Below are 16,429 nucleotides of genomic sequence, written 5' to 3' on the forward strand. Positions count from 1 at the left end.
GAAACATGTCGTACCTTGAAAGCACTGTTGAGCATGTATTGTTAGCCTAGGGAATGAGTGGTTATCGAATATATGGAAAAAAAACTTCTCAAAGTGACTGAGGGGAAGAAGGAAGGTTGGTCGTCTGTCTGGACCTTTGTACGTATGCGTTTCGGCCTTGTCTATGGTGGCGCAGGGGGACTCCGGACCCCGAATGTCAATATATATCAATATTAAATATCACTGTAGTGGGGAAGCGTGGTAACTAGTGACTGTTTGAGGTTACGAGCTATTGAATTTGGTCGGGCTGTAGCACCCAAGTAAAAGAGAATATATTTGAAAAGAGACAGACCAAGGCAGTCTTGAAGAGATTAATAGGGAATTTATAAAATAAAAAAAGGGTAGAAAGAGAGACCAGACCGGTGACTGGACCGATTCAAGAATAAAAGGAATAGGAAAAAGGATGAGGAGAAGGAACCTAATTCTCTGATAGTGACTACATACAGAGTTATCAAGTACCAAAGGGCATAGCTTAGATTACCTGGCCAGCATTCGCAGGAGGCGTCCATAGTTGGCTATCCTTGGTAGATAGGATCCTGGCTATACTGGGCAAGAGGTTGAGTGATGTAGAACCCCATATAGCCTCCTTGTCGTGATCACAAATGTAGTAGATCCGGTGTCAAAATTATGATTGTGATCATCAAATTGCCGCCTTTTTTATTTTTTTCTTAGCATTGGACCGTCTGCTGCTTTCCAGCTGTGCGCATTTCGACTACGCTTCGCCTTTTGTTTTCTCCCATTTCATATAAACGAATTCATCCACAGCCAACAATGTCGACCGCAGACGACTTTATCATGACGATCAACGACGACGACGAGGTCCCTGATCTCGAGGAGTCGCTGGATCAGTCATCCGACGAGGAGCCGCAGCCAGCCAAGGCAGCGCAGAAGAAGCGCAAGGCATATAGCAAGGACAAGCACAGCAAAAAGGCCAAGGCCGAGGCCGGAGACATTGCAAAGGGATTCATGGTTGATCTTGACACCGACGGTTTGGACGCAGTGCCGCAGACGCTGGACTTCACATTGGCGCGCGCATCGCTGAAGAAGCGCAAGAGCCCGGACTCGTTCTCTACACTTGACGAGAAGATCGCTGCGGCGCGGCGGGCAGCCAGGATTGCAAAGAAGACCAAGCAGGTGGAGGAGGATGGCGTAGAGAAGGAGAGCGAGTCTGAGGACGAGGCCGACGAGGAGGGGGATGAGAGCGAGGCTGGCGTTGAGGCCGAGTCCGGTGACGATAAGGAGAGTGCAGGACCCGAGGACAAGTCAGACGACGGCGAGGAATCTGAGTCTGAATCTGAGGAGTCCAGCTCCGAGTCTGAGAGCGAGAGCGAGAGCGAGTCGGATGTCAGCAGTGACAGCGAGTCCGAGGTTGATGAGGTGCAGGAGGCCCGCAAGCGCGCGTACTTTGCACCGACATCCGAGGTGCCAGAAGAGCTGCCCGAGGCGTTCACAAACATGAACCTGTCGCGGCAGATCATGAAGGGACTTGCCAAGCTCGGGTTCGAGCAGCCGACGGCGATCCAGGCCAAGACGATCCCGGTAGCCCTACTCGGCAAGGACGTTTGCGGTGGTGCACAGACAGGGTCGGGAAAGACCGCGGCATTCTTTATTCCGATGCTTGAGCGGCTGCTGTACCGGCCCAAGCACGTTGCGGCTACCCGTGTGCTGGTGCTGTGCCCGACGCGCGAGCTGGCGATTCAGTGCCACAATGTCGGCACCAAGCTGGCTGGGTTCACAGACATCTCCATGTGTCTTTGTGTCGGTGGGCTGTCGCTGAAGCTGCAGGAAGCGGAGCTGAAGCTGCGGCCTGACATTGTGATTGCCACGCCTGGCCGGCTGATCGACCACCTGCGCAACAGCCAGTCGTTCCATCTGGACCAGATCGAGATCCTAGTCATGGACGAGGCTGACCGCATGCTGGACGACGGATTCGAGGACGAGCTGACAGAGATCATCAAGTCGACGCCCAAAAAGCGCCAAACCATGCTGTTCTCGGCGACCATGACAGACAACGTCGACAAGCTGATCCGGCTGTCGCTGAACAAGCCAGTAAAGGTGCAGATCGACCCGCCCAAATCTGCAGCCAAGGGCCTGACGCAGGAGTTTGTGCGCGTGCGCACCAACAAGGACGAGGACCGCACCGCCCTGCTTGCGGCGCTGTGCAAAAGGCATTTCAAAGAGAAGTGCATTATTTTCTTCCGCTCCAAGGCAGCCGCGCACCAGATGAAGATCATCTTTGGCCTGCTGGGCATGCTTGCGGCCGAACTGCACGGCAACCTGTCGCAGGAGGGCCGGCTGCAGGCGCTTGAGCAGTTCCGCGACGGCCACGTCAACTACCTGATGGCCACGGATCTGGCCGCCCGTGGTCTCGATGTGCAGGGGATCGAGACAGTCATCAACTACACGATGCCGAACCAGTTTGCCCAGTACCTGCATCGCGTGGGCCGTACGGCGCGTGCGGGTCCGCAGTGGCCGTGCAATCACCTTGATCGGTGAGACCGACCGCAAGATGCTCAAGATGACAGTCAAGCACTCGGCCAAGGACAAGATCAAGCAGCGCGTGGTGGCGGCAGAGACGCTCAGCAAGTACCGTAACAAGGTCGATGCGCTGGTCGAGCAGGTCAAGGAGATCCTGGAGCAGGAGAAGCAGGAGAAGATGCTCAAGGACGCCGAGATGGAGGTCACCAAGGCGTCAAACATCATCACGCACCAGAGCGAGATCCAGAACCGCCCGCGCCGCACATGGTTCCAGTCGACCAAGCAGCGCAAGGAGTCCAAAAAGGTCGCCGACATGGCGTACGAGGGCAAGAAAAAGTTCAAGTAGGGGATTTTTAATGAAAACTGGTAATAGAGTGTTCTTATTGCTTGCTGATGCCCTGGATGTCCATCTGCAGCTTAAAGATTTCGACGCTCTTCTTCTCCTGCTCCTTGGCCAGCGTCTCAATCCGGCCATCAACGCGCTTGATTTCGCTGCGGATAAACTCGAGGCGCTTCTCGACATTCGTGGCTGCCTCGGTCTTGTCCTGCGGCAGCAGCACTGGGCCGGTGAGCTTGTAGACGCGCGCATCGTCCTTCATCAGCTTGAACTCCTTGTCGACCAGCTCGTTCTCCTGCAGCTGCGAATCGAGCTGCTGCCTGTTGATGACCAGGGTCTGGTACTCCTTCTGCATCTTCTGCATGGCCATGGTCTCGGTCTCGAGCCTCTTCCGCTGTGCCTCAGACATGATTAGTAGTGTATCCAAGTGGTGTAGACAAAAGGAAAAGAGGCTTTGTTGATGAAAACGAGCTGTGATCTGGGACTGCCTGAAAAAAGCCCCTTGCTCAATTTTTGGCTTCACAAAGAGGGTGCGTCGCTCGCCTCTTATGGAAAAAAAATATTTACTCAGGCACCCAAGCCCTGGCGCCCAGTCCGGATCATGACATCGACGGGCGTCGCCCTGCCCTCCTCTCCGGCACCCAGGCCCTGGCCCGGCGCCCAGCCCATCTGCTTCAGCATCTGGTGGCCGATGTTAGACTCGCCAACGACCGGCGCCCCCTCGCCAACCAGCTTTTTCTTGGTTGGTGTCGCCGACCCGCTCTTGCCCTTCCTGGGGTTCGGTGCCCGGTCCCACGAGGCCTTTCTGCCGCCGCTCCAGTACTCGGGGATCAAGCCGCCCTCGTCCCACAAAAGCAGTAGCTTGTTTATGCGCTTCATGTTCTTGGGCCGGCAGGTGTTTTTGGTGCGCGTCAAGACCGGCATGCGGTTGGACTTGCCGCCCTTGGACTTGGACTTGACGTTGAACTCACTGGCGAGAATGTGGACGATGCGGCGCTCGAAGGTGTTGAGCGGCTGCAGCCAGATCGTGTCGACGTCGGCGTCCCGCGTCAGTGCCTCCAGGCGCTGCAGTACCGTGCGCGGATCGAAGCCGCGCGTGGGCTTCTCGCCCTTCCCATACGCCACCTGGTGCGGGGTATTGGCCGCCCGCCGCTCTCTTTTGGTCTTTTCGCGGTAGTTCTTGTTCTGACTGGCCGAGTCTTTCGCCTTCTTGCTGGCTGGGCCCGGCAGCATCTCCAGGTCAAGGTCGTCGGGGATTTCGTCTGACTCGCTGTCTGCCTGCGTCTGCATACCGCTGCCCTGCAGAATGGCGTCGGCGATGTCGTCGTCGAATGCGTACGGGTCGTCGTAGGCGAACTCATTGTCGGACGGATGGTCTGACCCGCTGTCGCTGGCCGGTATCACCACATCCGTGGCATTGCCCAGGTCTCTGCTTGCAAACTTGGGCATCGCCAGCGTCTGCTCCATCAGCTGGGCGATTCCGCTGTTGCCCAGGTTGCCGATATAGTCGTTGATGGAGTCCTTTGTATCAGCAATCCAGTCCTTTCTGCTTGACAGGCGTGGCGGCGGACGGTTGCGGTTGATGTATGGCCCATCGCTCTTATTCTTCTTGTTCTTGCCGCGCTTCTTGCTCTTCTTGCTGCTGCCGCTGCTGTCGCTGACATCCAGCGCCAGGAATCGCTGGTCAAGACCGGCCATTGCCGGCCCTTTTTTGCTTGGCTTCTTCTGGGTAGGGGGTTTCTGTCCTGTGCTGTTGTTGCTGCGGTCGCCGGTGACGTTGTCGGTGATGACCCGGGCCCGCTGCTTGCGCTGCTTGGGTCGCGGCTGGTTGCTGGCTGAGACAACTGTGAACTCGCGGGAGGTCTCTGTGGTGGCCACGTCGACGGGCTTGCTGCCCTGGGTGTCGATAACAAACAGGTCGTCCATTGTATGCAATACGAAAAAATCTCTGAAAGAAGAGAAAAAGAGGTCAGAAATCGAGAGAAAAAATTTGAGTTTTTATTTGTGCAGCCACAGAGCAGCTATTTTTTTTTTAGCTTTAATCCATCGAAGCATCCATTTGGAACATCATCTCTTCGTCATCGTCGCCGCGCTCTTTCTCACCAGTCACGGCACTGAGGGACTCGTGCGACAGCGCCATCTCTGACCGTGACGGGGGCGACGACGTGCCTGCTACTCCCCGGCTCCCCGGCGAGTTCGCCATCGGCTCGCCCACAGGAATGTCAGTCTTGTTCCTGGGCATAATGAACGAAAACGGCGGGAAGTTGGATCTCAAGCTGTCCTGGTGCCTGCGCCCCGTTTGCTGGTGCTGCTGCTGGTGCTGCTGCCTGCGGCGGCGTGACTCACTAGCTGACCGGCCATCCCGCAGGTCCACCGGCTGGCTGCTTTCCTGCATGATCCTGGAGACGCCGGGAGACGGCGTGTTGGGTGTCGACCGCGGCGACGCTCTGCCCGAATCGCCCATGCCCAGCAGTGCCTCGAGCCGCCGCGTGCCTGCCGTATAGTCGCTGTGCTGCGAGTCGGGGCTCTGGCTCTGGCTCCGGTGCGCAATCTGCATGTGGCTCGTACGCCGGGGTGTCAGCATCGGCACCGGATGGTGCGTCATGTCGGGCTGCGCGACGAAAGTCTGTGTGGGCGGCTGCGGTGTGGCTGCTCGTGGAGCGGCGGGGCTGTACAGCGCCATGTTGGCCGTGGGCTGCGACTTGCCGCGCGCACCAGCCTGGCGGCACTGCTTCGAAGACGTCGTCAGGACGGGTACGCTGGGGCCGCGAGGGACCGCGGGTTGTGCTGGAGCTCGACCGCGGAATCGACATCGGCATGGGCAGGGGCCGCTCGCGCTCGCTGTCGAGGCCGGGGGCGGCATCGCGGATATGCCCCGCTGGCAGCGAGGTCATATTGGGCGAGTAGTAGCTGATCTGCTGCGGAGTGTCAGGATGCGAGTCGATAACCAGCCCCTTGAACGCTTCCTCCAGGCTGTGCAGACTGCGCTTCTCTCCGTCGGCTGCGATGGCAGACGACTGGGGCTTGGACAGGGCCTTGGGACTGGCTGCTACCTTTTTGCTGCTGGCTGGTCGCAGCATGCCTGCAGGCTGCGCTGGCGCATCCGAATCGGACTGGCTGACAGACCGCATGGTGCTATCGGCGCTCTTGAACGGATTCGGGATAGCCTTGCGCAGGAATGGCGACCCCGCCATATCGCCGTCATTCGATGCGCCTGACAGATTCGTAGTATCAACATGCAATTGCGCGATGCTGTCCTGCATGTCGCGTGAGAGCCCATCAAATTCGTGCACGAGGCCGTGGTATTTCGTCAGCCCTCGTGTTGACTGTTGATTGCGCGCTGACCTGTCACCGGGCCCGCTGCTGAGCGTGTTCCTGCGGCCCACCCCAGCCGCAGCCTTGCTAGCTGCTGGTGCATCGGCTACGGAGCTGGACTCGGTGTGCGTGCCTGGTCCGCTTTCCAAACATCTTCAGCGACTTGTTCTCGTCAACCATGCGGATAAAGTCGTCGATTTCCTGCTTGCCACTCCACTGCTGGCCCTCCATGATTGTGTGTCGCCGGGACATGCTGGGCAATGCCGATCCACCAGCAGTATCCACCGGAGACATGGCCAGGATTGATGACCGTCGGCGCGAGTTGCTACCACGACGCCTGCCAAATGAACTCGCCAGGCCACGGCTGTGTCCGCTGGCATTGCTGCCAATTGATGTGGGCGACTCTGAGGTACCGCCCATGGCGTGCGAGAGGCCAAGAGCGGTAGACGCCGTGCTTCTGTGGCAAATGATGGGCGTCGTGGAGCCCAGATGCAATCGCCGTGTCCATTATTCTGCTCGGTGACGACGATACCGACGGAGATTTGAACGGGGACACAAAGGCCAGTCCTGATCGGCTGGTGCTTGATCCGGCGCTGCCAGGGACCGAGGGCCGACTGGCCATCGACGCGTACCAGGGCGGTGATTTCGAACCCGAAGCAGCCGCCTCTGCGCTGCCTGTGCCTGGGCTACTGCCATGGTGGTGGTGCATGGGCCGGTGCGACTCTGTCGGCGACAGCGACCCGCCCAGCCTTCTAATCATGACCCCGCGGTGCAGCATCGATCCTGAATCCGGTCCTCCATGGCCACCGCTGGTGCTGAGCTGGCCCAGGCTGCTGATTTTCTGATCCAGACTTGCCGGGTCGCCAGCCTCGTCTCCTTGTCCCGACAAATAGCTGCGCCCTCCAACCGAGATTCTTCTCTGCTGGTCTCTGACGATGTCCCTGCCAGCTGCACGCCGCGGGTATGTGTCGTTTTGGCGGTGCGACTCCGCCGACAGCCGGCTTGGCACGCGGGGCGCAAACGAGTCGCCAAGATAACTCGGCAGCGACGACGAGTCGCCAAGACTCAGCGGCCGTGCCCGGAACGGGTTGACTGAGGGCGCTATCAGGCTGCGGTGGCCCGCTGCCAACTGGCTTGCCGCCGAGTGTGACGCACTGGGCGTGTGCTGCGGTCGTACAGGCGGGGAGTAATTCGCAGATGTCTGGCGGCCGTGCGATGGAATTGTCGTCAAAGTCGCGCGGCGAGTAACACTGTGGTGCTGCGGTTGATGCTGCTGCTGCGGCGATGGTTGCTGGTGGGCAAGTCTGGGAAGCGAAAAATTGGAGTTGTTGCGCGAGCTCAGTGTAGGTGTGAAATATGTGTCATCTATGGCGGCAATCCCAGATATGTCCTCATGCTGCTGCTCGTACGTGGCCGGATTGTACATGAATCCGCATTCGCGCCGATACTGCACGCTCATTAGGAATGAGCCCATGGGTGTTCCCACCGGCTCAAACCGGTACGACTCCAGGAACCGCTCGGTGCCAGTAAAGCTCACATCCAAGTCAATGACTCCGTCACGCGGCGAGAGATCCGGACGCAGCGTGCAGAATACATCGAGGTCGCCGAGCTCCTGTGCAGCATGGAGCCTCTGGATCAGCGACACCGCAGGCAGCAGGCTTGCGAATGCATACAGGCTCCGGAAAAATATGATCGCCTGCTTGTACACACGTGGCAGATCCGGGAATCGGGTTTGGCAGCTGGTTCGTAGCCAAATCCAGCCGCCAGACTTCAAGCACTATAGTGCTCGCACGCCGCTGCCGTGCCTCGTGCTGAGCGTGAAGGGGCTGCCGATAGCCGCTTTGCCAGCTGGTGGGTCTGCGAGCCGGCGCTGATACGAATCCACCGCCGCTGCTCTCCAGATCGACTGTCCATGGCCGCCCAAAGATATCCGTGACCTGCAGCTCGGCGCCCGGCGGCAGCGCAGACACGTCCAGGCACACCTCGATGAACATGGGCGGTGGGTTGGCCGATAGCTGTGTGGCCGACAGGGTCACTGCACATTTGATGGCAGCGTTGCGCCAAAACCTGACCTCGGGTTTAATGCCATCAATGTCTTCGAGGTCGAGATTGAACCATTTGTTGACCCGTCGGCCCGTGGTGGCGGCTGCGTCTATGACTGAGCTATTGGCGCTCGCCTGGTCCGATGCCACCCCGCTGGTGTGTCCTGGGCATTAGTGCCGAGGCGTGGTGGCAGTGTGGCACTGCTGCCGTCAATGTCGAGAACTGTATCAAACCGGTGTGCAAGGCTGCTGACCAGCGTGCGATTCCGCAAGTGCGCTATCACCTGGGCTACCTTTGAATAGAAGTTCTACACAGTCCAATACGTCAGATATTAGAAAGCAGCCATCGGAGGAAGAGTGCACCGTACCAAACCAATCGACATAGGCTGTGTTTGGCGTATACTTGCCTGGACAATCTGCTCGCACCGTGCATCTCCGGCTGCCTGTCTGTACGGATGTGCTGGCTGCGGCCGGGCTGCCAGGATTGGACCGGACTGCGCTGCATGACTGGCGGCCGTAGCATTGGTCTGTGACGCTCGTGGCGGCCTGGCTTCTGCTGATTCGTCCAGCGCCAAATCATCCGCTGTGAAAAAGGCTGTCGGCGTACGTGGCCGCGGCTGCTGCTGGAATGACGCGCGCCGGATATTTGCTGGCAGCAGGCTGCCTGCATGGTTCCGCGAAGGAAAGCTGCCGTCGCCCGACGTTCTGGTCGGCGGTGACACGCCCACATGGGCATTCGTGGCAGACGGGTGAAACATCGAGCGCAACGACCCGGTATACGGGTTAAGCGAAGGTGAGGGCGACGAGGAAAGCGATGAAGAGAAGGAAGAGGCAGCCACGGCTGTCGACGGCGACCCCGAGTTTGGTGGTAGCCTGGTCTGCATGTGCGCCGCAAGCGGTTTCGATGCTGGTGATTGTGAAGGCGTCTTGTGCCCATACGTCAATGGGCTGGCCGCCTCCTGCCAGTGCTCGTTGTTTCTGCCACTACCTGTGCTGTGCTGTGTGTGCTTCTGCGACTGGGGACCTGCCTCCATGCCCGTCAGAGCTGTGCTTGGCGAGCCCTGAGCTCTCGCTCTGCGTTCTGGTTCGCCGTGCCGGGTGCTTGGGCCGTGTACGCGAGTCCTCTGATGTATTTGCGCTGCCATCGCTGCTGTGCCCTTGCTGCTGTGCTCCGTCCAAGTATGCATGGTGCGACCAAGCGAATGAGCGCTGTGACATTATCTTGCACAACGGCAAACGAGAGAGGGGGTGTTTAGAGATAAAGGGTACAGATAATCTCTGCCGCCGTCCAGCGCTGCTTGCTCTGTTTCAGTTGTCTGTTAATATCCAAAAAAAGAGGAGCAAGACAGAGTGAAATGACGAAGCAAGTGCGTGTGAGAGAAAGCTGCTGTCGTCAGAGCCTGCAGCAGTGGGAGAAATAGAAAAGACACGCGGCTTGTTGACAGGACAAATTCGTTCTGTGCGATTCCAGTCGGTGTCCCTGTGGCCAGCGGCGACAAAAAGTGTGGTAAGGGTTCTGGAAGTTGGTGTATGCTAGCACGGCTATGCAATATGCAGCGGGTGGGTACAGGAACGGTATTAAAGAAAACTTGGAACTGTAAAAAGATAGAGTACAGGGTAATAAAATAGAAAAGAATGAAAAAGAGCTGTGAAGGTTTTCAGAAGACAAGCAAGGCGTGGTGCTCGTCAACGGCAGATGAAGGCACGGGGTGACCGTGTCTTCGCTTGCCGCCGCCGCTTGCCGCTGCTGATGCCCATATACAGCCAGGAGTGGCCATGTCACGTGCACACGTGAGCGCAGTTCCTTCATGTCACGGCTCGGCCAATGGAGCCGACAAACTGAAGATCCGGGATCATTCCCTGTCGCTGACTGGGTCAATTGGCTGCCGCATCGACCGAGCTCAGGTGCCGTTGTCGGCGAAGAAGAGGCGCAGGCGTGCATGCTTCTACGTGCCAGCGCCCCTGCTCCGTTGATAAGCGCCTGGGCTGCGCAGTAGCAGCCAGGCATGGCAACAGGATGGCTCCTTCCCAGTCTCTGCTACTGCGACATGCCGACTGATGCGATTGGAAGCGGGACATTAGGTATGTGGTATGCTGATATGGACAGGGTCAGCGTGCCTCTGCTCGCGCCATTGTTCCCTGAGCCGTCGTGTGCATCTGCTCCCTCCTCTTAGTCAATGTCCAGCATGTATCCACCCACATGTTGCAGCCGCGCAATTAATTCCAGGCACTCACTTTGAAGGTGGCGAAATCAATATTTTTCTCCTGGCCAATTTCCGCTCCCCTATGAACCGATGACCTGCCGCACATCCCCGCCGATGTTATCATGACACCCACTTTATTGCGAATATCTTTGCGAGAAAGGCGATTTTCAGCATGCAGCAGATGCGTATCAAAAGTCTTGCTGGAAAATAAAATAAAAAGTCACTTGGAAACACGTTTGAGCGTTCCGGGCTCAATGTACATGTACGAGCCGTACTTTGTCTCATGCACCTTGTTCTCAGTGCCCTCACACTCGATAGTCACGGAGAATAGCGGACAGTCGCGCACCATCGAGTGCATTTCGCCATACTCGCCAGCCAGGTCCACAGTATGCAGCAGGTCAAGTGGCTCGTGGTGGCTGTCGTACCACGCAAACTGCTCTAAAAGGAATTCGTGGGTGATGATGTGTCCAAGCAGTCCGCTCTGAAATGGGTGCCGGCAGCTTCTCAAGTCGCGTCAGGGTCACTATATAGCTAATCCCAAAGAGCTGCAGCAGGCTGAGGATCTCCTCGCGCGGCTTCTTCCACAGCGGGCGCACCAGCTCCACATTGGTGTCCTGCACAGGCTCGGCCCATGAATCCTTCGCCGATATCCTCAATGTCGCCAGTCACCAGTGCACTGACGCCATACTCTTCGTGCAGTTCGCGAATCCCGCGTCGGTAGCTTTCTTCAAAAGTCGGCTCTGCGCCAATATACTTTGTCACCAGCTGCATGCCTAGCGACTCAGCTTGCAACTTGGTCCACTCGTGTTTATGTGCCTTGAAGTCATCTGTGTTGTCGCGTGGTCGGAATGACACCAGGAACTACAGGCTCCAAGAACTACGCCTGTGCACCTTAGCCTGCTGCTCGGGGGTGGCAAGCAGTTGGCGGAATTTGGATGACACCATGTGCATGGCCAGCACGCAGTCTTTACCGCCGGTGAAATGCTACTGCTGCACGTCTAGGAGTAGGCAGTGTCATTTTCAAGAGTGGCCAAGGCGTAGATAACAAATACACGGAATCCTGACAACCCATTTATACAACAGGGTCATGCCTTCTAGAATTCCAGCCCTATTGTGGGGCAGGCACTGGGTCAATGGATTTGACAAGGCCTCGTAGCAGTCGGTTTGTGCTATTAGAACTGGAATTTCTGAGCGCTAATGTCAAAATGATATTTATTTAGTAGTAGTAGCAATACTGTTAGGCAATTATTCCGCTCTGCCCTTATTCCTATGTCAGTATCCTTTTCTGCAGGCTATTACACACTGCTTACACCTTTCAGTTACTTTGCTCTCGCTGTGTTCGTCAACTGTATCTCCGTCGATTATTTGTCTTACTGCTTTGTACAAGTACTAATGTGCTACAGGAGCCATGCATTGCTCTTTGCACTCATGTATATCATAATTCTGAGCTATTGTCTTAGCACGAACTAGATCCAGGGCAAGAATCCTGTCTGCAAATATTTCAGTTAAATGGCCTGCTCTGTATGCTATATATTAAAATATATCGAATAATTCAAGTAGTAAAGTGAATGAACCCTCTTTGCATATCAGACAGTGGTTAATATACTCATACGCCTAGGTGACATAATGATAACAGCCGGAGTTTTGGTGACCTTTCGAGCCAGTGTGGGTCTTGGATCATCGCAGACCCACATATCATCACATAAATAAATATTTCACAAAATACTTAGTATATAGAAAAGAGAATGCAATTAAAAAGTGTTTTTAGAATCGATATTTCTTAGTCGCTAGATCATGCTTCACTCTGGCTGATGGGAATTCATATAGACATCCGACTCCTTGATCCAGTGTAAACGGCGGTGGACTCCTTGACTCGAAACAAATAGGTCAATTTCCAACAAACACATCTTGCCAATAGCGGTGTGATTTCTGCTCATGCTCCTTCACCTTGAGGCTGTATCGCTCCAGGCATTTCTTTGGGAAGCACCACGTGCACAAATCCAGGAAGGAGCACAAGAACTCCCCCACCAACCCTGTCCAAACCCAAATGAGATGAGGAGGGCAGTGTTGATTCCTGGTGTCTGAATTTATTTGCTAGGGAATATGATATGATCGTATTTCTCAAGCTCAGGAGCCACATTATCCTAAGTTCTGGTTTCTAGGCACAATTCCTGATTGCATACTTTGAAAAATACCGTTGAGCATCCATGCACCAGCTGGTGCTTTCGAATGTCCTGCCAGCCATTTCGGGCACACTGCAGGCACTGCATATCCAGATGTGCGTCCAAGTTTCTTGAGCTGTTTATCCATGACGTCGGGCTCATTTTTATCATTTGCAATTGTCGATGTCATCGATTGTTAGACCCCATGTTTGCCAATGAGCTACGCAGAGAGGAAATAATTGGATTTCTGCCAGAATTCGTTGCTCCAAGATTCCTGAGCGTCCTTTATCAGCTGCTGGGCCTTAAATGCGATGAAAGTAGTGCGTGAGCAAACAAAATCTTGTTTCAGTACAGGGGAGACCTGCAGGAGAAGCTTTGAGGGATTCTGATTTCTCTACGCAACTTCTCATGCCATATATCAACCCAAGAGTTGGTTGCAGCTATCTTCTCTTGGAGTTCTTCTCGACAGTAGTTATAAGACAGCATTGGTGAATTGATATCAGCAGATATCTCTCGCGAAGCTGTCAATATTTCTTGTCCAGGAGAGGGCATAGAGAACCCTTGCTTATCAGTAGCTGTGGCTGTCATCGCCAGGACTCCGTATGTAGGAACGCCGCACTTGATCACCACGTTTGCAGACATTAGAGTCACTATCCCCTGCCCCGACGCTTTCAACAAAGCCACAGGCGAGTATCTGTGCAAGGGCACGGACATTTTCGAGAAGTCTTTTTTTTCCATATACCGGATAACCACTCATCTCCTAGGCTAGCAAAGTCGACCCTTTGCACTAGCAAGATTCTATCAAAGCACCTTTTTCAATAATGAGGTTGGCGAGCGCTACCTAGTGAGATGCATAACCTAATGATTATAGTCTGGGTTCCTCCTTAGCGACAATATCCGAATCTTGTACTGAATAATGACTATATAATGCTGGCAGTACAAACTCGACAACTGAGCAGGCATAGTCAGGGTATGTGTGGACTAGGTAATTGGCATAGCGTGGTGTACAAGTGAGGGAAATGTGCTTCTTAAAACAGAGAGCCAGCACTATCCTGGCTCGCGCAACAAGGTCATTTCAAGCTGGGTGTGTCTCAGATATACGAGCTGACTATATTGTTCGCTATATTGTCCGCTACATGGTTCGCACTGTAGCTGCAATCCAGGGGCTCAGGCAATATCCTTCAGTGATCTGTGGCATTAAATCTTCGTGATCAGTCAATGAGATAAAATCGCTTCAATGAAACAAGGTATCGGACTGCTTCAAGATTTCTCTGCTTTGCAATTCACAATCCATACTTGTATTTTTCTCCATTTTCTTCAGTATGAGCAAGCGTCGTCCAAGCTTGGGCGGCAGCCAGTTTGATCCGGTGGACCACGACCACACGAGCCAAGGTCTACTGGCGCGCATTATCAATAAGCTCCTTTTTCGCAATGGCAGCAGCTCAGTGTTGAGACGAATGATTCGTGGCGGCCACGGAGTTGTCGGCCGCGACACTGCCAACCTGTTGCTTGAAGAGCGAGCAAAAGGCCGCAAAGGCACAGCAGGCGAGCGTGGCAGACGCCAGTCAGCTGGGCAGGCAGTGGGTGGCCAGACAGCGGATGCTGCGCCTTCGCTGTTTTCTGGGTACTCTGCATTCATGGCTGGTGAAATGGGCCAGGGTGATGGTGCAGACAAGTCGTCAGAGAAATCGCGGTCGGAGAGCTTGCAGAAAAGGCGAGTCGTCGTCACCAAGCAGCAGCAAAAAGCAGCAGCCGGACGATCGCAGGCTATCTCTTGTCTCGCTTGTGGACGATGCCATAGTGCCGCTAGAACTTACTGCCGAAGAGTTTGAGCTGTTGCTAGAGGACACGCCAGAAGACCGGTTGCTAGAAGTGCTGACAGAGCGGCGAAGCGAGTATACCATGCACCTGCGGCGACTGGAGAATGCACGGAAGCAGCTGGTTCTAAAGATGCGCGAGGTTGATGAGCAGATCATGTCGTCCAGTTCTTGTCGCAAGGACATCGATACGCGAATTGCAGAGATTACTGGAAGAGATGGCCTGTCGTGGGCCGCAAACAAAAGCAGACGACACCGTCCTCAATGCCAGCAGCAAGGGATCGCTACATAATGCCAAAGTCACAACGGTTGAAGATGTCAGTGACGACGAGGATATCTCGGGCGGCGATTCTGGCAATGATGCTATGACATACGAGCAGGATGACGTGCCGCGACTGCGTGAGCTGCGTCAAATGTTCACTGGCCACTACGGCGGAATTACAGCCATCGATTACGACAGCGATCAGGGGCTGGTTGCTTCTGGCTCGCTTGACACACAGGTGCGGGTGTGGGACAGTGGCAGTGGCGAATGCAAATACACGATATCTGGACACAGCGATATTATACGTGATGTACAGTTTTATGATCGATTCCTCATCACTGGTGCCAACGATGGCCGCATGCGTATGTGGGACCTCTCGCTGTTTGACTCTGTGCAGCCAAGACCATCTACAAAGATTATGCGCGAAGAGTACGTTGCACCATCGCGGGATGGCAGTGGTGTTGTACACAACGAGGGCGACAACGAGGAAGATGACAGCGGTGACGAATACGACAACATGATGTTCCCGCGACGCCCAGCTGCAGAAACCGCTTACGATAATGAGAACGACGGTGATGATGTAGATAATAATGGGGCACCGGAAGGGCCGTCGATCCCGCAAGCCAAAGACAATCATGACCCTGCAATCAACCACGCCGCCTGTGTCGCCGACGATCTGCCACCATGTCCCACCACTGGAGTTGTGCTGCGAAAACACATTTGTTGGCCACAAGGACGCTGTCACTTGCTTCCAGGCGTCGTATGGCAAGCTTATCTCTGGCGGTGCTGACAAGACTGTCCGCGAGTGGGATCTGTCGACAGGCCAGTTGCGCCAGACGATCGACGTCAACTGGGCTACCAAGGACTCGCATTCGACGCGCGTTGCCGGCCGCAATCTAGCATCGTCGTCGCCATCGCCCTGGTCGTCGTCACATATCGGAGATCGCAGGAGCGCTGCTCGTGCAGTGACCCCGTTGGACAGACTTCAGCGCACCAGTCGCTAAGCGTGGCACAGACGAAGGCGATGGCGGATTTATTGGCGCGCTGCAGTTCTATGATTTTGCACTGGCTACAGGCACTGCTGATGGCGTGTTGAGGCTGTGGGATCTGCGCACTGCACAGGCACACCGGCAGATGTTTGGGCACTCGCAGCCGATCACGTCGCTGCAGTTTGACGAGCAGACGGTCCTGACGGGCTCGCTGGACGGCACAGCCCAGCTGTGGGACCTTGCGGTCGGGCCGGGTCCTGCAGACATTAACCTATGGGCGGCCAGTGACCAAGGTGCAGGTTGCTGAAGGCAGGGCGTCGTATGCAACCCAGTGCTGGCTGGCAGCCGGTGACAGCAGCCTGCATCACTATTCTGGCAACTCGATGCAGCGTGTCAGCTATGCGTCGGACTTTGGCGCACGAAACAACAGCCAGCGCAAGTGGCAGCTCATCAACTCGGATTCGGGAAGCGCCACAGTCACCAGAGTGCGGGCGCTGGGTTCAGACACTCTGCTGAGCGGAGATGCAAATGGGGTGGTCAAACTGTGGAGAGTCTAATAGATGCTATATTGTAGTAGACAATTTCTAGAGAAGAAAACATAGAGAAGCACCTGGTGCAGTGCTCACTCCTCGCCCATGGCAGGCAATAGCAGCACCGACAGTGTACCCGTCCTCGCCGAGCACATTAAACGTAGGCTTCTGCAGACCCATCTTGTCGACCAGCGATGTGGCTGTATCGATCATGGTCTGCACGTACGGCTGGTTCATCTCAGTAAGCTGGCCCG

At 55.5% G+C, this 16,429-nt stretch overlaps 9 protein-coding genes across 9 annotated transcripts; 2 read left to right on the forward strand and 7 right to left on the reverse strand.

Annotated features, from left to right (window-relative positions):
* The first annotated feature begins 745 nt into the window (after window positions 1–745).
* On the forward strand, window positions 746–2,884 carry DL89DRAFT_269481 (DEAD-domain-containing protein). The gene is made up of 2 exons (XM_040888318.1): window positions 746–2,478; window positions 2,537–2,884. The coding sequence occupies exons 1-2, from the start codon at window positions 811–813 to the stop codon at window positions 2,861–2,863; spliced, it is 1,995 nt and encodes a 664-aa protein (XP_040740958.1). The 5' UTR covers window positions 746–810; the 3' UTR covers window positions 2,864–2,884.
* A 13-nt stretch (window positions 2,885–2,897) lies between these two features.
* Window positions 2,898–3,263, reverse strand: DL89DRAFT_259578 (Prefoldin; the record flags this gene model as incomplete). Its single annotated transcript, XM_040885702.1, has 1 exon — window positions 2,898–3,263. The coding sequence occupies one exon, from the start codon at window positions 3,261–3,263 to the stop codon at window positions 2,898–2,900; it is 366 nt and encodes a 121-aa protein (XP_040740959.1).
* Window positions 3,264–3,421: 158 nt separating this feature from the next.
* Window positions 3,422–3,874, reverse strand: DL89DRAFT_217457 (G-patch-domain-containing protein; the record flags this gene model as incomplete). Its single annotated transcript, XM_040884332.1, has 1 exon — window positions 3,422–3,874. A coding segment is annotated over one exon (453 nt), but the record flags the coding sequence as incomplete, so codon positions are not given.
* A 1,116-nt stretch (window positions 3,875–4,990) lies between these two features.
* DL89DRAFT_51212 (uncharacterized protein) lies at window positions 4,991–6,306 on the reverse strand. The gene has a single exon (XM_040891746.1). The coding sequence runs from the start codon at window positions 6,115–6,117 to the stop codon at window positions 5,200–5,202; it is 918 nt and encodes a 305-aa protein (XP_040740961.1). The 5' UTR covers window positions 6,118–6,306; the 3' UTR covers window positions 4,991–5,199.
* Window positions 6,307–6,346: 40 nt separating this feature from the next.
* On the reverse strand, window positions 6,347–7,982 carry DL89DRAFT_51220 (uncharacterized protein). Its single transcript, XM_040891748.1, has one exon. The coding sequence runs from the start codon at window positions 7,641–7,643 to the stop codon at window positions 6,495–6,497; it is 1,149 nt and encodes a 382-aa protein (XP_040740962.1). The 5' UTR covers window positions 7,644–7,982; the 3' UTR covers window positions 6,347–6,494.
* A 369-nt stretch (window positions 7,983–8,351) lies between these two features.
* On the reverse strand, window positions 8,352–9,501 carry DL89DRAFT_51227 (uncharacterized protein). The gene is made up of 2 exons (XM_040891749.1): window positions 8,619–9,501; window positions 8,352–8,500 (listed from the first exon to the last, which is right to left on the reverse strand). Exons 1-2 carry the CDS (start codon window positions 9,396–9,398, stop codon window positions 8,492–8,494), a joined length of 789 nt encoding a protein of 262 aa, XP_040740963.1. The 5' UTR covers window positions 9,399–9,501; the 3' UTR covers window positions 8,352–8,491.
* DL89DRAFT_51216 (uncharacterized protein) lies at window positions 9,502–10,204 on the reverse strand. The gene has a single exon (XM_040891747.1). It carries the CDS (start codon window positions 10,151–10,153, stop codon window positions 9,605–9,607), a length of 549 nt encoding a protein of 182 aa, XP_040740964.1. The 5' UTR covers window positions 10,154–10,204; the 3' UTR covers window positions 9,502–9,604.
* Window positions 10,205–10,532: 328 nt separating this feature from the next.
* DL89DRAFT_269483 (uncharacterized protein) lies at window positions 10,533–11,444 on the reverse strand. Its single transcript, XM_040888319.1, has 5 exons — window positions 11,412–11,444; window positions 11,307–11,380; window positions 11,085–11,276; window positions 10,940–11,038; window positions 10,533–10,896 (listed from the first exon to the last, which is right to left on the reverse strand). Exons 1-5 carry the CDS (start codon window positions 11,431–11,433, stop codon window positions 10,636–10,638), a joined length of 648 nt encoding a protein of 215 aa, XP_040740965.1. The 5' UTR covers window positions 11,434–11,444; the 3' UTR covers window positions 10,533–10,635.
* A 3,363-nt stretch (window positions 11,445–14,807) lies between these two features.
* DL89DRAFT_226190 (WD40 repeat-like protein) lies at window positions 14,808–15,952 on the forward strand (the record flags this gene model as incomplete). Its single annotated transcript, XM_040884795.1, has 3 exons — window positions 14,808–15,116; window positions 15,358–15,560; window positions 15,646–15,952. 3 exons carry the CDS (start codon window positions 14,808–14,810, stop codon window positions 15,950–15,952), a joined length of 819 nt encoding a protein of 272 aa, XP_040740966.1.
* Window positions 15,953–16,429: the final 477 nt, after the last annotated feature.

Source organism: Linderina pennispora (assembly GCF_002104995.1).
Source record: "Linderina pennispora strain ATCC 12442 chromosome Unknown DL89scaffold_13, whole genome shotgun sequence".
NCBI lineage: Eukaryota > Fungi > Kickxellomycota > Kickxellomycetes > Kickxellales > Kickxellaceae > Linderina > Linderina pennispora.

Bases quoted from the DNA above. Each gene is read 5' to 3' on its own strand.
- DL89DRAFT_269481 (XM_040888318.1), top strand. From the start codon at position 811: ATGTCGACCGCAGACGACTTTATCATGACGATCAACGACGACGACGAG. The intron at 2,479-2,536 runs GTGGGCCGTACG...TTGATCGGTGAG, and splicing joins TTGCCCAGTACCTGCATCGC to ACCGACCGCAAGATGCTCAA.
- DL89DRAFT_51212 (XM_040891746.1), bottom strand. From the start codon at position 6,117: ATGCAGGACAGCATCGCGCAATTGCATGTTGATACTACGAATCTGTCA.
- DL89DRAFT_51220 (XM_040891748.1), bottom strand. From the start codon at position 7,643: ATGGGCTCATTCCTAATGAGCGTGCAGTATCGGCGCGAATGCGGATTC.
- DL89DRAFT_51227 (XM_040891749.1), bottom strand. From the start codon at position 9,398: ATGCATACTTGGACGGAGCACAGCAGCAAGGGCACAGCAGCGATGGCA.
- DL89DRAFT_51216 (XM_040891747.1), bottom strand. From the start codon at position 10,153: ATGCACGCCTGCGCCTCTTCTTCGCCGACAACGGCACCTGAGCTCGGT.
- DL89DRAFT_269483 (XM_040888319.1), bottom strand. From the start codon at position 11,433: ATGACACTGCCTACTCCTAGAC. The intron at 11,381-11,411 runs GTGCAGCAGTAG...CCGGCGGTAAAG, and splicing joins GACACTGCCTACTCCTAGAC to ACTGCGTGCTGGCCATGCAC. The intron at 10,897-10,939 runs GTGACCCTGACG...CACCCATTTCAG, and splicing joins TCTTTGGGATTAGCTATATA to AGCGGACTGCTTGGACACAT.